Source organism: Equus asinus, chromosome 28 (assembly GCF_041296235.1).
Source record: "Equus asinus isolate D_3611 breed Donkey chromosome 28, EquAss-T2T_v2, whole genome shotgun sequence".
In the NCBI taxonomy this organism is placed as follows: Eukaryota; Metazoa; Chordata; class Mammalia; order Perissodactyla; family Equidae; genus Equus; species Equus asinus.
In genome coordinates, this window is record NC_091817.1 from 32,155,471 (window position 1) to 32,179,138 (window position 23,668).

The 23,668-nt window shown below is 33.7% G+C and overlaps 1 protein-coding gene across 12 annotated transcripts in view; it reads right to left on the reverse strand.

Annotated features, from left to right (window-relative positions):
• The window catches only part of TERB1 (telomere repeat binding bouquet formation protein 1), a 44,543-nt gene that overhangs the window by 15,581 nt on the left and 5,294 nt on the right, over positions 1-23,668 (reverse strand). For all 12 annotated transcript variants that reach the window (XM_070500596.1, XM_044761156.2, XM_070500597.1 and 9 more), the window contains 10 exons: positions 15,681-15,791; positions 15,357-15,485; positions 13,386-13,517; positions 12,457-12,517; positions 12,246-12,361; positions 12,021-12,143; positions 7,055-7,207; positions 5,651-5,782; positions 4,571-4,696; positions 3,283-3,443 (listed from right to left, as the gene is read on the reverse strand). In XM_070500596.1, the coding sequence (XP_070356697.1) occupies positions 3,283-3,443; positions 4,571-4,696; positions 5,651-5,782; positions 7,055-7,207; positions 12,021-12,143; positions 12,246-12,361; positions 12,457-12,517; positions 13,386-13,517; positions 15,357-15,485; positions 15,681-15,791 (1,244 nt within the window). The remainder of the gene's footprint in view (positions 1-3,282; positions 3,444-4,570; positions 4,697-5,650; positions 5,783-7,054; positions 7,208-12,020; positions 12,144-12,245; positions 12,362-12,456; positions 12,518-13,385; positions 13,518-15,356; positions 15,486-15,680; positions 15,792-23,668) is intronic.

A 23,668-nucleotide genomic window follows, 5' to 3' on the forward strand; every position in this document is an offset into this window, starting at 1 on the left:
GAATTTTATCTTCTTTTGGTGTTCTGCTGTTTTGAGTGGTGGCAAATGAATAGGCAGACCTGCACTATAACACATGTTAAAAGAGGCTCATAATTTCTCTAAAGCATAACTTCCCAGTGATACCACTCCTAGGTATTCACCCAAGAGAAATGAAAATGTACACTTCACACAAAGAAGTGTACACCAATGTTCATAGCAACATTATTCACAGTAGTCAAGATCTGGAAGCAATCCAAACAACCATCAACTGGCGAATGGATAAACAATTTACAGTATGTCCATACTATAGAGTATTAATCAGCAGTAAAAAGGAACAAAATATTAATAAAACATTGGTGAATTTCAAAAACATTATGTTAAGTGAAATAAGTTAAATACAAAAGATTATGTAATATATGATTCCATTTATGTAAAATTATAGAAAAGGAAAACTAGTAACAGAAAGCAGATCAGTGATTTCCTGGCCTTGAGGATGGGGAATGTGACTGTCTGCAAAGGCATACAAGAAAACATTTCAGGGTGAGTAAACTGTTCTATCTCTTGATTGTCTTGTTAGTTACACCACTGTATAAAATTATCATAACTCATCATGCTGTATACTTAAAATGTGTGATTATTAATGGATGTAAATAATAGCTTAATAAAAATTAAAATATTTCAGAAAAAAATAAATTTTTTTTAAAAGATTTTTTTATTGTTTTCCTTTTTCTCCCCAAAGCCCCCCAGTACATAGTTGTATATTCTTCGTTGTGGGTCCTTCTAGTTGTGGCATGTGGGACGCTGCCTCAGTGTGGTTTGATGAGCAGTGCCATGTCCGCGCCCAGGATTCGAACCAACAAAACAATGGGCCGCCTGCAGCAGAGCGTGCGAACTTAACCACTGGGCCACAGGGCCAGCCCCAAGATAATTATTTAAAGCAAAAATAATAACATTACTGGGCAGTTTACAACAAATGTAGCCTTAAAATGTATGGCAACAATGGCACAAAATAAAAGGGACATGTAAGCATTTTATTGTAAGGGTCTTACAACATACAAGAAGTGGAATAATATTATTTGAATATAGACCATGATAAGTTAAAGACACATATTATAAACTTTAAAGCAATCACTAAAAAAAACAAGAATGTTTAGCCAATAAACTGAGATATAATATTTTAAAATAATATAAAAGAAGGCAGGAGAGTATGAAAAAAGGACAAAGAACAAATGTGACAAATAGGAAACAAATAGCAATATGGTAGCCTTAAACCCAAACACACCAATAATTACACTAAATGTAAACGGAGTGATCACATCAATTAAAAGACAGAAATTGTTGGAGGGGATAAAAAAGACCAAACTAGATGCTGTCTACAAGAAACCAATGCTAACTATAAAGACACAGATTACAAGTAAAAGAATCAAGTGATGGAGCAATAAAATATCATACATCCATATAACGGAAAATTATTTGGCTATAAAAAGGAATGGGGGGGCTGGCCCCGTGGCCGAGCGGTTACGTTCACGCGCTCTGCTGCAGGCGGCCCAGTGTTTCGTTGGTTCGAATCCTGGGCGCGGACATGACACTGCTCATCAAACCATGCTGAGGCAGCGTCCCACATGCCACAACTAGAAGGACCCACAACAAAGAATATACAACTATGTACCGGGGGGCTTTGGGGAGAAAAAGGAAAAAATAAAATCTTTAAAAAAAAAAAAAAAAAAGGAATGGAGTACTAATACATGCTAAAACATGGATAAGCCTTGAAAATATGACGCTAAGTGAAAGAAGCCAGTCACAAAAGAACCACATATTACATGATTCCATTCCTATGAAATGTCCAGAATAGGCAAGTCTATAGAGAGCTGATTAGTGGTTACTTATGGTTGGGGGTGAGAGGTACAGGGAAATATCTAAAGGGGATAGGGCTTCTTTTTGAGGCAATGAAAATATTCTAAAATTGACTGTGGTGATGGTTGGACATAGCTGTGAATATACTAAATGCTACTGAAATGTACACTTTAAATGGAGGAACTGTATATATGTGAATTACATCTCAGTAAGGCTATTTTTTAAAAAAGGAACGAAGTGCTGATATATAGTACAACATGAACGAACTCGGAAAACATTATGCTAAATGAAAGAAGCCAATCACAAAAGACATTATATTTCAATTTATATAAAATGTCCAGAATAAGTAAACATATAGACAGAAAATAGATTAGTGGTTGCCTAGGCTGAAGGGAGGCTGGATGAGGGGAATATGGAGGGTGACTGCTAAAGGGTATGAGGTTTCTTTTTGGGGTGATGAAAATCTTCTACAATTGATTGTTACATAATGGTTGCACAATTCTGTGCATATACTAAAAACCAATGAAACATATACTTTAATTGGGTGAATTGAATGGTATGTGAATTATACATCAATAAAGCTGTTATGACAAAAATATACATATACACGTAGCAGGATATTTCCTCTAGAGTTGTTTACACTGGTGAGAAATGGAATATAATGTAAACATCCAACAGTAAAGGACTAGTTAAATCAATTATGGTACATCTATGATATTGAATACTACTTAGTTATCTAAAAGAACGAAATTACTATACTATACTAAGTTGGACACTATGTTTTTATTTTTAAAAATACATGCACATATGAAGACACAAAGCATACATATATAGAAAAAATATGGAAACGTGTGTATGTGTATATACATACTTACATAGGAGGAGAGAGAGAGAAAGAGAGAGATTATTACTTCTCCATCCTTTCCCTTTCTGGTACGCTTATTATACAGATATTAGATCTCCTGGCTCTATCTTCTATACCTCTTATTTTTTTCAGTCATCATTTCCACTTTTTAAAAATCTTTTTTTCTATGTTCAAGGATGATTCCTCAAGTATTACTACTGAATTTTAAAACCATTAAAATAAAAATAAATAACTTGGCAAGAAAACTTTTTACCCTCAAACTTTATTGTTAAAAAATATTTGAAAAAAGTTCTATATTCTTTTGGGGGTTTTTTGGAGGAAGATTAGCCCTGAGCTAACTACTGCCGATACTGCCAACCTTCCTCTTTTTGCTGAGGAAGACTGGCTCTGAGCTAACATCCATTCCCATCTTCCTCTATTTTATACGAGGGACGACTGCTACAGCATGGCTTTTGCCAAGCAGTGCCATGTCTGCACCTGGGATCCAAACTGGCGAACCCCAGGCTGCCAAGCAGCAGAACGTGCAAACTTAACCACTGCGCCACCAGGCTGACCCCTATATTCTTTGAAACAAAGAAGCCAACCTCATTTCCTTCTCTTTCAAGCTCTTCTATTCTGTGTAGAATTTCCTTTGCTTTCTTCCAACGCTCTTCAAGATTCTTCTCTTTCACATTTATGTCTTCAAATTGTTCTGCTTCATTTTCATCAAAAGAATGTTCTCCTAGACTTAGAGATAATTTCTCAGCTTTACAATAATGGGAAAAAATAGTGAGTTATCCATTACTAGAAATGCTATTTTAACATTTTAAATAAGAACAACCTCATACCTCATACCCCCCTCTCTAAATTTTGCCCAGCTAGACTATCTTAAGTGCCTAAATGGTAAGGAAAATAAGTGGAAAGCAAGTGCTTGGCAAAGGCCCAGGACCCAAACAGTCATAGATTTAGACCTTACCCTTCAGAGTTATACGAAAAAGAATAGCATGAAAATATGTTATGCCAGGTACATTAAATACCCTCAGGTGTATGGATACTGGTTTTAAAACAAAAACAGTTTTCATAAAGCAGTTCCTTCCTATAATCTTTTAAATTCTCTTTTCACATATTGTGGCAGCAATTTTTCTTCCACAAAGACCAGAATGCTTTTCATGGCTACTGCTCTCTGTGCTCCAGCCACACTGGCCATCAATTCCTTAAATGCGTCAGGCTGCCTCCTATCACAGGGCCTTTGTGCCTCACTGTTGCTTATACCTGAGACACTTGCCCATAACAAATTCCCTTCTTTTCACCTAATTAACTCTAAACAATCAGATCTGAGGCTTAAGAATCACTTCCTCCCCAAGCCTTTTCTGTTCCAAGTCTAGGTCAGATTCCTTTGTTATAGGCTAAGATCTGTGCTCCATCTCTTCATAATTCTTATATTTAACTTATACATTCATTTTTGAGATTATTCAATTACTGTCTATTTCTTTAGTTAAACTAAGCTCTAAGAGTGCAAAGACTGTTGTTTCTTATCACTGTATCCCTAAATGCCTAGCACAGAGCCTGGCAAATAATAGGCATTCAGACATTTTTTAAATAAATGAACATACTTTATGATTTAATCATAAATCACCTTTAGCCCTGAAATTTAAGTCCTACAACTAAATTTGTCCACACTGCATAAAATAAGTGAATTATTTCTACTGTTGCTCTCTTTCATGTAGGTTTTTTATATGCTGAAATACTCTAGCTGTCATGTCCAAATTATATATTCTGCTTTTCAAATGTAAAAAGAGCCTGGGAGCTAAAGGGGCTTGGCTCATCAAAGCAGATATAAATTACCCTTCATAAACTTTGGTTGGTATTTTCTTAAAGTAACAGAAAACTTACTAATTTTCTTGCAGTTGTGAAGCACAAAAGTGGCAGCTTTGTTTAGTTCCTCATTCTGAGATTCAGTTAAGGCTTGTATCATGAGTGGAAGCCCATTGTTTTTAAAAAGGTCATACTGATTTTCCTCTGGAAAACATCAAAAATTAAAGACAGTTATTTTATCATAAACTATCTGCGTGAGGTCAAAATTCTTCCTTGTGATAATTATCAACATAGTTCAGGTTTTAAAAATGGAGAAAAACATAAATAGTTTCAAAGAATTTTCAATTCAGAAAAAAATCCACTTATATAAAATACCTAAGTCTCAAAAGTGATGGTCTCTGAAATATAGCCACAGAATAGTATCATGCCTCATAAAAGTAAACAAATTGCCCTCACTTGTTTTTTAAAAAGGTATAGTAAATTCTAAATTATACAAAGGTTAAGAAAAAGAATAGAGAAACTGATAGAGGGAGTGGAAAATGAGGGAAAGAAGAGAGCAGAGAGGAGAGTAGAAAAATGGGAGGGGTGGAAGAGAAGAGGGAGGAGATTCAAAGAAGAGAGAATGGGAGAGAGAGGAAAGAGGAGAGGGTCAGAGAGGAGGAGGCAAGAGGGCAGAGAGTGGGAGGAGATTGGAGAGAAGAAAATAGAACAGGAAGAGAAAAAAGAGAGAGGAGAGAATGATAGCTAGAGAAGGAAAGATAGAACTTTTAAAAGGTCTTCAGCAAGGGAGAACAGGATCAGATCTGTGCAGCAATATGAAGAGTGGATTGAAAAACTGAGTCAGAAGAGAACACAGGCAGGAAGCTACTGCAATAACATTGGTGAAAGATGTTAAGAAGCTGAGGGTCTAAGTTGCAAACGTAGCACTGGAATTAGGCAGAAAGGGATAGGGAGGGGTAAACAGAAATAGAATCACAGGTCTTAATGACTGACTACATGGAATGGATGAAGAAGGAAAGGGAGCAAAACGATTGGTTTAGTGCCTGAAGGACTGGGAGAAAGGGAGTAACGGCCTTCCATATGACTAAGGGGAAAAAAACAAAAGCATATTTCTACTCCACTATTTTAATAAGCACATTAAATAAATCCAGTACTTACCACAATCCTCTGTGCAATGACCAAGAGTAAGCATGATGCTAAATTTTTCTCCTGAATCCAGACTTTCATGAAGCAGTAATGCTAGAAGTTTTGAAACAATGTGGTATTTGGCTAGTACTACCCCAAAAGTAGCTATTGGTATAAAATAGATTAAAAAAAAGATAGTAAGTACAAACTTAAAACTTATAACTATACATATACTATTTTTCAGATTTTATCCTGGGAGAATGATATTATATATCTATATAAGATCTAATATTCATATCTCATATAACATCTAATGTGTATGTGTATATATATGTGTGAATATAAATAAATGCATTGGAATAAGATGGTGGCCTATATGGCCCTCATTAATCCCTCTTCCCATACTAAAGACATTTTACTAAAGTAAGTTTTTTGAAGAATGGTTTCTTCTTAATTGTCCTGCATAATGTTGTGAATATGAAGTAATGATATTACCTACTAAAGTTGTATATGCTAAATCTCACCTTACACGCCTCTTCTTATCTAGATTGGACAGTAAAGACCTTGCTAAGTAACCAGTTCCTGCCTGTCACTGAAATACACTATCCACTGGCTATGGTTCTACTGATGTGAACGATGTAATGAAGCATACCTGAAGCTACGCTGAGATGTCACAAAATTCAAGAAGTCCACCATGTAAGCTATACTTCTCCTCATGAGGCTTTTAAAGGAGTTTATCCAGAGTCTAACAATATTGATTTCAATAATAAACTTGTGAATTCCTTAAGGGACTATATCTTAATCATTTTGGTATCTCTACAGCTCACATAGAGCCAAACACATAACAGGCCCTCAATAACTGATTTTTTTTTAAATTATCTGCTTTTTTTCAGTTATCTGTGAATGTCAAGAGTTGCTTGTTACCAAGATTCACAGACTATCATTCCTCATTGTTTGTGCGTGTGAGAAGCAGCCATGGGTTCAAGTGTGGTTCTGCGACTCACTAGTTATGGTGCATTGGGTAAATTAAACCTCATACTTATCAGAAAGAGGCATACCTTAATTCTTTATATAATCCTAAAAGATCTGTAAATTGGGCTTTCCATTCCTTATGTTTCTAAAACGTCCCTTGATTTCTCATCTAAACGTTTTAATTTAATGTTGCTTTTTAAGCAAAACAAAGGTTTGGGAATGATAGAATCTTATCTTGATTCCATCATTAGACAAACTCAGAAGACCTAGATTTGAACCCATGGGGAAGTCATAATCTCCATGGGAAAATAAAGGGTTGGACTAGATAATTTCTAAGATTCCCTCCCACTCGTGAGAAACTGGAAGTCCAAGCCACGTTAGGGTTCAATCTACCATTTCAACTCTCACCATGCTAAATTCAAACAAAACGCAATTGTAGAAAAATTACTAAGCATTTTCACTCACGATTATCAGCAATGCACGCATCCACTGTCTTTGTCACCACCACTGCAAGCTTAGCACTGGAAAGAGTCTTGTGTGAATCAGATTCCAGTTGCACAAGAACTTGAGACAATACATCCAGTCCACCCACAGATATAAAGTGTTTCTGAACATATGCTTAAGGAATAAAGTAGCAAAACTATGAATATCTCAAATAGGACAGGTGTATGGTCTCATTCAATTAATTCACACTAAGTATAACATTAACTTGACTTTTTCAAATGCTAAAAATCTCAAAATTACAGAATTAAAAATCTAATCTTTACCTGTGCATATACATAGACATAACATAGATTATTTATGTAAGAAACTCACTTTGACATAGTACAAGTACATGTATAATACAGTATTTCTTTCCTGTGTTTTAGGCATCTTTTTTGTTTCATTTAGTGAGAACTGGTATATTTTGTAAAAATGACATTATTAACTCAAGTCTTTCAATAGAGCTATAAAGAACAGATTCATTCATTCAGTTTGGTATTGCAATTAGCAAGCTGCCTATTTCTGAATCCCAACATAACTCATTCCTCAGATTGCTTGAATCTACAAAGGGCAAAGTAATTTGTTCCAAAAGAACACGTATTTCATCCATCTTATTTAAGCCTAATTATTTTACTTCTTGGAGCATAAAATTATAACATATTATTGAGTTCCAACAATTATTCCAAGGAAAGATTCAATGACAGATAAACTTTTTTAAAATCTAAAGCCTTTTGTTCTCCTGTTGAAAATGATTCTGATGGGAAAGCATCCCTTGGGTCTGTGCATTCAATAGTCTCCCCAGCCCCTATCCAGCAATGGGCTAATAACAAATGAATATATGGACTAGTGATTATAATTATGCCACAAACCTCTTCCAAGTCTATCCTAGTACCATAAATTGAGCCAAGATGATTTAAACACCAATACTACTTTTCGTATTGTTCAATAAAACACAAAGATCTTAATCTAAAAAAATAATCATGTTCAGAATTTTCTGCTTCTGGGAAAAGAACTGTTAGGAAGTGATATTTAAAGGACAAGCAAATATGTTCAATATTATGCAGATTCCAAAATTGGCTTCTTTACTACAAAGTATTTTCATTAAAAAAAAAAAATGCTGGGCCTGGCCCCATGGCCAAGTGGTTAAAGTTTCGCAAGGTCCACTTCAGCGGCCAGGATTCATGGGTTCGGATCCTAGGCATGGACCCACTCCGCTCACCAGCCATGCTGTAGCGGCATCCCACATGCAAAAAAATAGAGGAGGATTGACAGAGATGTTAGCTCAGGGCTAATCTTCCTCAAACAAAAAAAAGAGGACAATTGGCAATGGATGTTAGCTCAGGCAAATCTTCCTCAGCCAAAAAAAAAAAAAATCCTGAAAAAAGGAAGTATTTTTAAGCACTTAGACGAAAATGGCATTGTTACCACAAAGAATTTTAGTTACAGCCTATGTAATGAAAATTCAGACTTATAAGTAGAATATCCTAGTCTACACCTGTACACTGAATATTTCAAATTTCCTCTAATCTATATTTCATACCAGTTTGCTAAGAGTATTGAGGTCCTATGACTATTACTCTTCCAAGTTGGCTTTTGGAGAAAGAGGAAATATGAAAGCATCATGGAAATAGACTCCAATTTTTCAAATTAGAGAGATATGTTCCTTTGCATATAAAACATGACTATTGGTTTTAAACACCTGAATATAGATAGACACCAGCAATGTATGAGAAAGTTCTAGTTGCACCACATTCTCATCAAATATTTAATATAGCCTTTTTGCTTTTAGCCACGCTAGTGGGTGTACAGTAGCATCTCCTTGGGATTTTAGTTAGGATTTCTCTGATGACTAATGATTTTGAGTATATTTTCAAGTGCTTATTTAATATTCATATCTTCTTTGTTGAAGTATCTGTCCAAATCTTGCCTATTTTTTCTAATCATTAGGTTGTTTTTTGTCTTATTGATTTGTAAGAATTCTTTATTATTCTGAGTACAAGTTCTTTATCAGACGTATATTTCACAAATATTTTTCTCCCAGTCTACGACTTGCCTTTTCATCTTCTTAGCAAGATCCCTGAAGAGCAAAACATTTTAATTTCAGGGACATCTATAATTTTTTCTTTAGTAGCCCATGCTTTTTGTGTCCTAAGAAATCTTTGTCTACTCCTAAGTTATGAAGATTTGCTCCTATGTTTTTGTCTAGAAGCTTTATAGTTTTAGTTCTTACATTTAGGTCTATGGATCATTTCAAGTTAATTTTTGTATACTGCGTAAGATAAGGATTGAGATTCATATTTTGCATATATATACCCACTTTTTCCAGCACCATCTGTTAAAAAAGACTATCTTTCCCCACATGGAATTATTGTGGTACTTCCGCAGAAAATCAACAACTATATATGTATGAGCCTATTTCTGGGATCTAATATGTCCATCGATCTCATATGTCTAGATTCACACCAACGCCACACTTTCTTTCTTCTTTTTTTAAAGATTGGCACCTGAGCTAACAACTCTTGCCAATCCTTTTTTTTCCCCTCCTTTTTCTCCCCAAATCCTCCCAGTACATAGCTGTATATTTTAGTTGTGGGTCCTTCTAGTTGTGGCATGTGGGACGCCACCTCAACGTGGCCTGATGAGCAGTGCCATATCTGCGCCCAGAATCCGAACCAGCGAAACCCTGGGCCACCAAAGTGGATTGCGTGAACTTAACCACTCGGTCATGCGACCAGCCCCCCACACTTTCTTGATTATAGTATAGTAAGTATTGAAATCAGGTAATATAAATCCTACACTTCTTGTCTTTTTTCAAAACAGTTTTTACTATCCTAGCCCCTTTGCATTTCCCATGTAAATTTTAGAATCAGCTTGTCAATTTCTACAAAAAGCCTGCTGGGATTTTGAGAGGGAATGCCATGAATCTAGAGATGAATCTGAGAACTGAGATTCTAACAATATTGAGTCTTACAATCCATGAGTATATCGCCCCATTAATTTAGGTGTTATCTCAGAAATGTTTTATAGTTTTCAGCATATAGACATTGCACATATTTCATTAAATTTATCCCTAAGTATCTAGTTTTTTTGATATTATTGTAAATGATAGTTTCCTTAAGTTCCCAATTGTTTGTGGCTAGTATATAGAAATACAATTGACTTCTGTATATGATTTTGTATCACGCAATCTTGCTAAAATTACTTATTAGTTGTAGTAGCTTTTTTGTAGACTCTTGGGATTTTCTACAGACAACCACATCCTATACAAATAAATACTGTTTTTCCTTCTTCCTTTTCGATCTCTATACCTTTCATTTCATTTTCTTGCCTTACTGCACAGGCTTGGACCATCTAGTAAAATGTTAAAGTAGTGACAGTGGCCATCCTTGGCTTTTTTTCAATCTTAGGGGGAAAGCATCAAGTCTTTCACCATTAAGTATGTTGGCTGCAGTATTTTATAGAGGCCCTTTATCATACTGAGGAAGTTCCCTTTTATTCCTAGTTTGCCAAAAGCTCTTGTCACAAATGTATATTGAATTATGTGAAAAGCTTTTCCTGCATATTTTGAGATTATTGTGTAATTTTCCTTTTCTAGTCTGTGAATATGGTGAATTTTCTAATGTTAAATCCAACTCACATTTCTAGGATAAATGCCACTTGGTCATAATGTATTATCCTTTCTATATATTGCTTCATTTGATTTGTTAACATATTGCTACGGGTTTCTGCATCTATGATCATACAGGACTTTGGCCTATAGTTTTCTTGTATTGCCTTTTTCTAGTTGTAGTCTGGGAGTAATGCTTATAAAACGTGTTGGGAAGTGTTTCTTGCACTTCTATTTCCTGGAATAATTAATGGAGAGTTTTATTTTTTTCTCCTTAAATGTTTGGTAGAATTCACCAGTGAAGCCATAAGAGCCTGGAATTTCCTCTGTGTTAAGGTTTTAAACTACAAATTTGATTTCTTTAATAATACAGGAACATTCAGGTAATCTATTTCTTCTTGAATGAGATTTGGTAGTTTGTGTCTTTCAAAGCATCTGCCCAATTCAGATAAGTTGTCAAATTTAGTGGCATAAAGTTTTCTACTATTCCTTTATTATCCTTTTAATATCTGTTAAGATCTATAGTGATGTCACCTCTCATTCCCAATGTTGATAATTTAGGTCTTCTCTATTTTGTGATTAGTCTGGTTGAAGGATCCATTTTATTGACCTTTTTAAAGAACTAGCTTTTGGTTTCATTGAATTTTCTCTATTCTGTTCTTTTTCTATTTCATTTTTTCTTTTTCTGATCTCTTTATTATTTCCTTTCTTATGTTTACTTTGAGTTCAAATTGCTTTGTTTTCTAGTTTCTTAGGTGGAAACTAACATAACTGATTTGAGAGCTTTCTTCTTTTCTTAAGCAAGCCTTAATGCTATAAATTTCCCTATAAACACTGCTTTTGGAGCATTCCACAGTTTTTTTAAGTTGTATTTTCATTATCATTCAGTAAAAATATTTCTAATTTCCTTTATGATTTATTCTTTGACTGACAGGTTTGTATTTTTTTGTTTTAGCTTGCTTTCTTTAGTACTGGCCTGTTTAATTTCCAGATATTTAGGGCTTTTATAGATGTTTTATTTTTACTTATTTCTAATTTAATTCTATGTAGTCAAAGAACACAATCTGTGGGTTTTTAGTTTGCTTATCCAGCTATTCTGTTTTGTGAGGGTATCTGGGGAAATTCAAAACTACGCTGCCACCATCTTCCCACTATCTTCCTAACAATATCTACTTTTAAGATTTTCCTATCTGCAATAGTCCAAATGCATCCAAAATGACCCAAGTCACCGTAATAAAATCAATCCATTAATTTAATTAATTCAATAATTAATTCAACAAGTTTTGTTATGCTTTGAAATATTTTTCTTCAAGTATAACCTAGAGAATAATAAATACTTACTGTTATTTGCAAGAGTAAGTCCAATAAATGAGCAAATAGGGCGAATTATCTCAGGTTTCATGCAATTGATTAGCCAGTCATTAGCATGTGGGAAAAGTGAACAGCAAAGCATTTGATTCTCATCTGAAAGTAGACAAAGTCAATCATGCCTTAATATATTTGGAAAATGTCAGCTTTCATTTGTTTTTGTCTTTATTTTTACCTTTAAATATTTGAGATAATTACCATTTTGAGGATTGTTGACACAGACACATAGAGTACTACACACTGAAGACCACAACTGATAACTCTGGAAAACATTTTTATCTGACAAATTCAATTCATATTTTGAAAGAGCTGTCCTATTAGATTAAAAAGAAAAGGAAGCAAATTAATACAAATGTGTTAAGGTCTTAAGTAATAAATAATTAATAACAAGAAATTTATATTTGCTTACCTGAACAACTGTGACAGAATTGTTATACAACCTGTTTCTCTCACAAGCGTTTGTCCAGTCCCTTAAAAAAATAGTCATACTTTACATGAATATGATTTTTATTTAGAAATAATTTTGCAGAAATGGAAAATGACATTTAAGTAGTATTTTCAATAAGTAACTTTTAAATTGCTTTAAAGCATTACAAAGTATAAGAATTATAGTGGATAAAAATCTGTCATCAAGATTATTACGGAAAATACATTTACCGATGTTTAGAAAATGATAGTATTAAAATTTCCTCTAAAAATTATAAAACACTTGTTTTGCATGGTTCTGTGTTACAATACCAAAGTATGTTCCAAAACAGAAAAACATAAATTCAAAATAGAAAAATAAAATCTAGAAGTGTTTTAAATGCTTATAAAATTTTTACCAATCTGAAGACATACATAAAGCAACGTTTAAAAATAAACTTTGCCTGGGCAATAGGTATACAGGAACACTCTGTACTCTCTTTGCAACTTTTCTGTAAATCTAAAATTATTCCAAACTAAAAGCTAAAAAAAAAAAACCCAAATCTAGCTAAGAGCTATATGAAATTTAAAGCTATTGCTGGCTGATACAGTAAACACTGTAACTAACTGGCCAATTCACTGGAAAAATCAACCAAATTAATTCATTAAATGACTCTCTTTTGCTTTAAAGCTGTTCCTTTTCAATGTTAATTAAATAGTACAAATCACTTTACTATTTCCTAAAATTAACAAATTTCAATCAAACAATTAAATGTATGCTATTAATTCTCTTTTCTTTAAAGCTAGTAGTTCTCAGAAATTAGTAACATTAAAAAAGACACTGATATAAAGCTTAGAATAAAAGGATTAATATTGACTGTTCCAGTTTATTATTTTTTAAAATGTTTCTACAACATAAGAAAATGTACTTACTATTATTTGAAACTAGAACCAAAATAACATAAACAGACATTCTTTTCAAATTTGTGTTTGAATCATTATCAGATAAGAACCAAGCTAAGTCTTCAAACAATTCTGAAGTGCACAAAGTCTGCTGACAGTAAACTGAAATATAAAAATATAATTTTAATTTCTATGTATTAGCACAAACAAGTTTTACGATATGCTGAACAAAATATAAAGTTGCCAGACAGAATGGTTCTTAACCAGATCTCATTTCATTTGACATTTATTAGCCATACAACAAAATTTCTGACAAATTGATGTGTGCTTAGTAAATTAGTAGACGAAAGAAGCAATATCTTAAGCAGTACTCAATCTAGGCTCTAAAACATGTATCACAATCTCATGGAATTTCCAATAAAAACCTAACAAAAAATAAAATATAACAAAAAAATTTGAAGAGAATAGGTTAGTAACAAAACACAGCAAGAGAAAAATTCAAGAAAAGTCATAAAACTGCTTTAGAAAACAGATACAAATGATAACTGTCCTATTGTTTTAAGACTTTTCTACAAATAAAGATACGTTTTCAAAAAGCAAAAATGATACCTGACAGTGGGGTTTTTTGTGTGTGATAATCATGCAATAAACAGAATTTTTTTTCAAGTAATTTGAATATAGGGATATAATTACCATTTTATCCAGTGTGCAGAACCAGCTATTAGATATTAGACTCTCTCTCAAAGGGAAGGACTACATCTTACTTATTACCAATGCCTAGCACAGAGCTTGGTTCTTAACAAATGATGAAGATATACTTAATGGATGAAAAGATAAGAATATAAAGTTGTTTGACAAACAATGGTTTAGATTCAATCTCATTTCAGGTATACTACAGAAAATATTTTTGCCAACAACAATTTCTATACCCAAAATATATTTACCCACACACAAGATGGTTGTAAGTTATCTTTATCTTTTGATTTAATTACCTGGATATAGAGACAATGAACAGAATTAAAAAACCAGAGGTACACCACCACATATTAAAATTCATTAAGTGATAATGGCAGTATCTCAAATCAATGTGAAACAAACCTACTTTTTAATAAGCGTAAGAACAGGAAACAACTAATGCGTATCAACATAATAAATATAACAGAAAAATAAATTAAAAAGAAGTGTTAGGATAGTCGGATTACCATATAAAAAAAGATAGAAGTGGAGCCATTCATCATACCATAACCCAGGAAAGTTCAAAAAGGACAGGAAATGTAAAACTAAATCATAAAACCATACAAGTACCAAAAGAAAACGTGGGTGGATTGCCTATAACCTGAGAGTATGGAAAACTTTCCTATGACTCAAAATCCAGAAGCAAAAAGGGGAAAGATTGATGAATTTTATTTTCATAAAAATAAAAAAAACTTTTGCATGGCAAAAAGAAAAATGGTTAAGCATAGTAAAAGATAAAATTAAAAAAACATTTCCAATTAATAGCAAGAAAAATTGTGAAAGATTTTGAAATGGATGAAAATGATTACTAAACGTCCTGTGTAGCACACCCTTCTAGATTATCTGGGCCTTTCACAGTCTTTGGGCTATTTTACAACTCTGTAAATTATATAAAACTGATAGTAATGCAAGTTATTCTTGTTCATAGAAATGCAAAACATTTTGGCCAGCGGAATGCAATTGATTTTTGCCCTGCAAATACTGGCCAGTTATATGCCTATTTATAAATCCATTTCAGCATTCCTAAATGCCTATATTGTTTTGCCACTAATTTTGACACAGTCGTAACATTTTACTTATTCCTTCACAAATTAATGTTAAATAAAATCTCTAGCATGCATTAATTTAAATAAATAAATAAAGTACCTGGATAAATCTATCCAGACATGTAAAAAAATGAATTTCATTCTAAAATTATTTTTTAGTAGTTTGTTAAAGTATAACACAATGTGAAGGAAAACACAAAATAAAGTTTTAGTATTTTACCATTTTGTTCTGCAACAGTTCCTAATGTATACAAGGCTGCTTCTTTTACCACGTTATGTTCACTTGACTTTGCAAGATCTTTTACAAATGTCAAACCACCAATTTCCCTAAAATAAACACCTGCATTACCTGTAGGGTGTGCAGAGAAAACAAAACAGAAATGATATTTATTTGGATTATTCTTTTATAGATAAAATAAATCACATGAACACAGTAATATAACATGTAGAGTAACTGAGTGGAAGACAAAGAACTAGGCACATTTCACATATCGCAATACTCAAGAACTAGAACCACAGATAAAAATTCATTATCATGTCTTACTGTTCTGGTGACAAATTGAATGAATAGTGACCAAAGCTTCCTTTTGTGAAAAAGGGTTGTCCATTTGATACTTTAGACACTCCAATAATAAGTTCAGGTCAGTCTTCATTTCTAAAGAACAAAAGTTTCATTATTTTAAACTGAATGTTTTCTTTCAAAAACTAACCACTTAAATTTCACTTTCTAAATACATATCTTTGTAAAGTTTTCTTTTCAAATAATAAGTGTATATTACTTTTATAATCTAACAAACAATAAAGATATATAAAAGAAACACGTTCTTTAAATAAAAGAACTTATAATTACTTGGTTTTCCCCTTGCATGAAATATATGAATAGAAAAAGCCAAATATTATTCTCTTTAAATAAAGCTACACTGGTTTAAATATCTGCCATTTAGAAATGAACCGAATGAAATGAAAATACAACATGTCAGAATTTGTGGAATGCTATTAAAGCAGTATTTAGGAGAGAATTTATAACATTAAACGTCTAAATTAGAAAAGAATTAAGGTCTCAAAAACAAGGACCTCAGCTTCCACCTTAAGAAACTAGAAAAAGGGTAAATTAAACCTGAAGTAAGTAGAAGAAAGAGAATTATAAAGATCAAGGCTGAAATCAGTGAGATAGAAAACAAAAAAACAACAGGCTGTCTCATTGAGAAGATCAATAAAACCAATAAACCTCTAGTGAAACTAATCAGGAAAAAAGGAGCAAAGATACATATTACCAATATCAGAATGAGAGAGATGGCATCACCACAGATTCTATAGATATTCAAAAGACAATAATGGTGATGTACATACCTACTTTATGTTACGTACTTCATACCTACAGATTCAATGACTTAAGTGAAATGGAGAAATTGCTTGAAAGACAGAAATTACCAAAACTCACTCAAGAAGAAACAGATAACCTGAATAGTCCTATATCTATGAAAGAAATTGAAATCCAGAGAATATTCCTGCAAAGAAAACTTCAGATTCAAATGACTTCATTTGTAAATTCTTCCAAACACTTAAGGAAGAAATAGTATCAGTTCTACAGAAACTGATCCCAAAGTTTGGAGAGAAGGAATACTTCCCAACTTATTCAATGAGGTTGGCATAATCGTTATACTAAAACCAAAGCCATTAGAAAGAAAAAAAGAAAACTACAGACCAATATCCCTCATGAATATACATGCAAAAAGTCTAAACAATGTTAGCAAATTGAATCCAAGGATATATTAAAATAACAGTACATCACGACCTAGACGGTTTATCCCAGGAAAGCAGAGTTGGCTTAAGATTTGAAAAATCAATCACTGTAATGCTACAAATTAAAAAGGAAAATCATATGGTCATCTCAATAGATGTAGAAAAAGCAATTGATTAAAATCCAACATTCATTTCTGATCAAAAAAAAAAAATTCAGCAAACTTGTAATAGAAGGGAATCTCCTCAACCTGACAAAGTATACCTACAAAAAAAAAAAAAACCTACACTGAACATTATACTTAACAGGGAAAAACTGAATTCTTTCTCCCTAAGATCAGGAACAAAGAAATGCTTAACATTGTATTGGAGAACCTAGCCAGTGCCATCGGTTAAGAAAAAAGAAATAAAAGTCATCCAAGTTGGAAAGAAAACAGGAAAACTATCTGCATTCACATGTGACATGATCTTCTGCGTAGATATCTGATGGAATCTACAAAACAGCTACTAGAACTAATAAGCGAGTATAGTAAAATTTTAGCATATCCATTTAACATACAAAAATCAGTAATATATTAGCAATAAACAATTGGAAATTGAAATTTAAAAACAATGTCATTTACAATAGCATCAAAAATATGAAATACTTAGGGATAAATATGACAAATGATATGAACAACATGTACACTGAAAACTAAAAAATACTGCTGAGAGGGGCCGGCCGGGGGGTGCAGCCGTTAAGTGTGCACGTTCCACTTTGGCGGCCCAGGGTTCACTGGTTGGGATCCCAGGTACAGACATGGCACCGCTTGGCAAGCCATGCTGTGGCAGGCATCCCACATATAAAGTAGAGGAAGATGGGCATGGATGTTAGCTCAGGGCCAGTCTTCCTCAGCAAAAAGAGGAGGATTGGCAGCAGAAGTTAGCTCAGGGCTAAGCGTCCTCAAAAAAAAAAAAATACTGCTGAGAGATATTAAAGAAGATTGAAATAAAGGGAAATAATGGGTTGGAAGACTAATTGTTAAGATGTCAATTCTTGGGGCCGGCACTGTGGCTGAGTGGTTAAGTTTGCACACTCCGCTTTGGCAGCCCGGGGTTTCATCGGTTGGGATCCTGGACGTAGACATGGCACCACTCATCAAGCCATGCTGAGGCAGCATCCCACATGCCACAACTAGAAGGACTCACAACTAAAAGTATACAACTATGTACCAGGGGGCTTTGGGGAGAAAAAGGAAAAATAAAATCTTAAAAAAAAAAAAAAAAAAAGATGTCAATTCTCCCCAAATTGATCTCTAGATTCAATGAAAACACAACAGGCTTTTTTGGTAGAAATTGATAAGCTGATTCCAAAATTCATATGGAAATACAAAGGACCTAGAATAGCCAAACAATTCTGAAAAAGAATAAAGCTGGAAGACTAACACTACCTGAACTGAAGGCTTATTATAAAGCTATAGTAATCAAAAGAGCATAATATTGGCATCAACATAGACAAATAGATCAGTGAAACAGAATACAGTCCAAAAATAAACCCATACATATATGAATAGCTGATCTTTTACAAAGGTAAAAAGGCAATGCAGAGGGAAAAGAATAGTCTTTTCAACAAATGGTGCTAGAAAAACTACATATCCGTATTCAGAAACATAATAAAACAATATTTGAATCCATACTTCACGCTAGACAAACATTAACTCAAAATGGATTGCAAACCTAAATGTAAAATCTAAAACTATAAAATTTTTAAATGATAACATAGGAGAACATCTTTGCAACCTTGGGTTAGGTGAAGATTTCTTGGACACAACACTAATAGCACAATCTGTAGGGGGAAAAAAAGAATAAATTGGACTTCATCAAAATTTAAAACTTCATTCTCTTAATAGTATTTTCTGAAGTGTAAAAAGACAAGCCACAAACTGAGAGAAAATCTCTGCAAAGCACATGCACATGCAGAAAATATATAGGCCTCTCAAAACTCAACAATAAGAGGACAAACTACTCAATAAAACAATGGGCAAAAGATTTGAACAGATACTTCAACAAAAAAGATATACAGATAGCAAATAAGCACACAAAAAGCTGCTTAACATCATTAATCATTAGGGAAATGCAGATTAAAATCATAAGGGGATACCATTACATTCCCACTAGAATGACTAAAATTTAAAAGACTGACCATAACAAATGTTGGCGAGGATATAAAGGAATTGGAACTCTCATATACTGCTGGTGGAAAGATAAAATGGTAGAACCACTTTGAAAGTTCAGCAGTTTCATAAGTTGTTAAACATATACCTACCATTTGATCTAGCCATTCCACTCCTAAGCATTTACCCAAAAGAAACAAGATATATGTCCATACAAAGACTCATACACAAATGTTCATGGCAGCATTCTACGTAATAGCCAAAAACTGTAAACAACTAAAAGGTCCATCAACAGATGAATGAATAAAGAAATTGTGGTATAACCATACAATGGAATAGTACTTAGCAATAAAAAAGAATTACCTATTGATATATGCCACAACATGGATTAATCCCAAAATAATTATGCTGAGTGAAAGAAACCAAACAAAAAGGGAGTACATACTATGTGATTCCATATACTGAAAAAATGCAAAGTAGACTATAGTAACAGAAGGCAGATCAGTGGTTGCTTGGGGAAGGGGAGTCCGGAAAGGGATAGGAGAGAGGTATTAAAAAAGAGCATGAGGATATGTTCATACCTTGATTGTGCCAGTGTTTGCATAGGTATATACATATGTCAAAACTTATCAAAATATAAACTTTAAATACTTATTTGCAGCTAAAAAGGAAAACAATAGATGGTCATTTTCCTATAAAATTCTTTACCAGAGACTTTAAAAAATTTCTTATCTTGCTTTTAAGGATTTAAATAAAATTGTATATAGACTTTGACATATGCGTGAATTAACATTTAAAGTTCTCAAAGATACAGGATGAAGGGAGGACATAAAAATATAGAGGAGCACACTAAAAAAACTAAAATCTATTATGAATCAATAGTCTTCCTCTTGAAAGAAATTCAACTGGCAATGAAATAATTCATGACTCAATTTGTTAGTGAAAAACCACAGTACAAAGGTTATCATTAAGTTGTCTCGGAGCAACAGCAAACACTTATTGGTCATGTTCTACATTAATAGAAACCGTAAAGTTTGACTGTATGGATATCAATAAGCCTCTCATCATCAATAACATGCCAAAGAGGATTTTTGATGGGGCATGGTGATTTCCAATTCTAGGCACAAGTGCAGAGTGCAAGAAACGTCCCTACATACTCCTCTTATTTCCTTCTGTACTCCCCTCTCGTACTTTGACATTTCCTATCATAATCCCTCCCTTCCCAGCTAAAGCACCCACTGACATCTACAACTTGGTTTTATCTTCTCCAGGCTATGCAACTTAGTCCCTTAAATAATTCCTTAAGAAAATAAGCAAGCCAGTAAAAACTGAAGTATACCATAAAAGCACAAGCAATAAAAAATGAATAAATTGGACTTAAAACTGAAAATTTTTGAGCTTCAAAAAATATCATCAAGCATGTGAAAAGAAAACTCACAGACTGGAAGAAAATATCTGCAAATCAGATATCCAATAAGGCATTGTGTTCAGAAAGAACTCTTAAAACTCAATAATAAAAAAAAATCCAATTAAAAATCACACACATCCTCTGCAACACTTGTAGTTTCCTGTCTTGTTAATTATAGCCATTCTAATGGGAGTGAAGTGATAGCTCATTGTAGTTTTGATTTGCATTTCCCTGATAGTTCATGATACTGAACATCTTTTCATGTGCCTGCTGGCCATCCGTATATCTTCTTTGGCGAAATGTCTGTTCAGATCTTTTGCTCATTTTTTAATTCGGTTTTTAGTTTTTTTGTTGTTGAGATGTATGAGTTCTTTATATATTTTGGATATTAACCCCTCATCAGCTGTATGGTTTGCAAATATTTTCTCCCAATTGTGAGGTCGTCTTTTCATTCTGTTGATGGTTTCCTTTGCTATGCAGAAGCTTTTTAGTGTCATGTAGGAGATATCGCCTCACTCCCATCAGAATGGCTATGGTTAACAAGACAGGAAATAAGTGTTGGAGAGGATGTGGAGAGAAGGGAACTCCCATACACTGCTGGTGTGAGTGCAAACTGGTGCAGCGACTATGGAAAACAGTATGGAGATTCCTCAAAAATTAAGACTAACTACCATACGATCCAGCTATTCCACTGCTGGGTATTCATCCAAACAATACGAAAACACGAATACGTAAAGATACATGCACCCCTATGTTCACTGAAGCATTATTCACAATAGCTAAGTCTTGGAAGCAAGCTAGGTGCCCATCAAGGGATGAAGGGATAAAGAATATGTGGTATATACACACAATGGAACACTACTCAGCAATAAGAAACGATGAAATCTGGCCATTTGTGACAACATAAATGGATCTCGAGAGTATTATGCTAAGTAAAATAAGGTAGAGGGAGAAAGTCAAATACCATATGATCTCACTCATAAGTAGACGATAAAAACAACAACAAACAATCACATAGAGACAGCGATTGCATTGGTGGTTACCAGAGGGGAAGGAGGGAGGAGGAAGGGCAAAAGGGGTGATTAGGCATATGTGTGTGGTGATGGATTGTAACTAGTCTTTGGGTGGTGAACATGATGTAATCTACACAGAAATCGAAATATAATGATGTACATCTGAAATTTATATAATGTTATAAACATTATTATAAACAATGTTACCTCAATTAAAAAAAAATCTGAGCACATGAACACCAAAATACATCCATAAGTATGTTCATAAAAGCATTTTCTACAATAGGCCCAAACTGGAAACAATCCAAACGTCCACCAACATTAGAATTGGCTTTTTTAGGTGTGATTTAGTATACAATGGAGCACTACTATAGAGTAATGAAAATGAATGAACTCAACTACATGCCATGACATGGACAAAGCTCATAAACAACAACATTGAGCAAAAGAGGCAAGAAACAACAAAATTCATAAAGTATGATTCCATTCAAACAGAGTTCACAACAGAAAAATATTTTATTTAGAAACGTACCCACAGATGGTAAAATTTTTTAAATGCAAGGAAATTATTATAAAAAAAGTCAGGATAGAGTTACTTCTAGTAGGTAGCAATAAGGCTGTAATTGAATAGGAGTCCACTGGAGGCCTTTGGGTGGTAGCAATGTTCTATTTCTTAACCTGGGCTTTATCTAAATGGGGTGAGTGTGTGTGTGTGTGTGTGTGTGTGCATGTACTTTATGTATGTTATATAGCACAATAAAGACAAAAGAAATTTTAAATGTAAATAAAAAAACCACACAAGGGATTTGAATAGACATTTCCCCAAAGAAGATATACAAATGGTCAGTAAGTATAAGAAAAGATGCTCAGCATCATTAGTCATTAGGGAAATACAAACCCAAACCACAATTAGATAGCACTTCACATCCACTAGGATGGCTACAATCAAAAAGACAATCTATAACAAGTGTTGACCAAGGATTTTGAGAAAGTAGAGCCCTTATACATTGTCGTAGGAATGTAAAATAGTACAGCCACTTTGGCAAACAGTCTAGCAGTTCCTCAAAAGGTTAAGCATAAATTTACCATAGACTCAGCAATTCCACTCCTAGGTATATACCTAAGAGAAATGAAAACATATGTCCATACAAAAACTTATACGTGAACGTTCATAGCAGGATTATTCATAATGGCCAAACAGTGGAAACTCAAATGTCCATCAACTCTTGAATGGATAAATAAAATGATATTTCCATTCAATGAAATATTACTCAGTGACAAAAAGGAATGAAAATACTGATACAAGATAGATGATCCTTAAAAACATTATGCTAAGTGAAAGAAGTCAGTCACAAAAGCCCACATATTATATGATTTCATTTGTATGAAATGTCCAGAATAGGCAAATCTAGAGACAGAAAATAGATTAGTGTGCCTAGGGTTGCAGGGGGGTGGGGGAAGGGGGGAGGGGTGCGGGGGGTGGTGACTGCTAAAGAGAATGGAGTTCCTTGGGGGGTGATGAAAATGTTCTAAAATTGACTGCAGTGATGGTTGCACAATACTGTGAATACACTAAAAACAAGTGAATTATATATTTTAAATGGGCAAATTGTGTGGTATGTTAATTATATCTTAATAAAGTTATTATATATAAAAAACCAAATTACTAGTATGCTTTGCAGTTGACCAAATGACCAAAGCAGCCCCTATCACAGTTCTTTTGGGTGACTGACATGGATGTCGGGAAACAGAGAGTCCCTCTCCTTTCCAAATTTCAAAATGTACGTAAATTTGGCTAGTCACTTCCAAGGCCAAACTTTGGACCCTTGTCATTAGTCAAAAACAGCTCTATCACTGATATTTTCAACTCTATTATTTTACTTTTTGAATATTTCCCCTAATTCTTTCAATTGTCTTACTTCCTTATTCTTATATTTACTCCTTGACCCCTAAGATCTCTAATTCCTTTAAGTTCTCCAAGACTTCTCATTTCACTTCCTTCCCTATTCATCCCAGATGCCAGGATTCATCACCTCACCGATTATCTTGCTAGGATTCCTTTGACTCCTAGTCTTTCCAATAAACATATCTTATAATCTTAATCAAGACTCAGAAACACTTTCCTTTCTTTGTTTTTTCAGCTCAAATTTGGGCACTGTTAAAGGGAAAAAAATTTAAGCAGTTATACCTTACAAATATCTTGTATGCATTCCAAGTT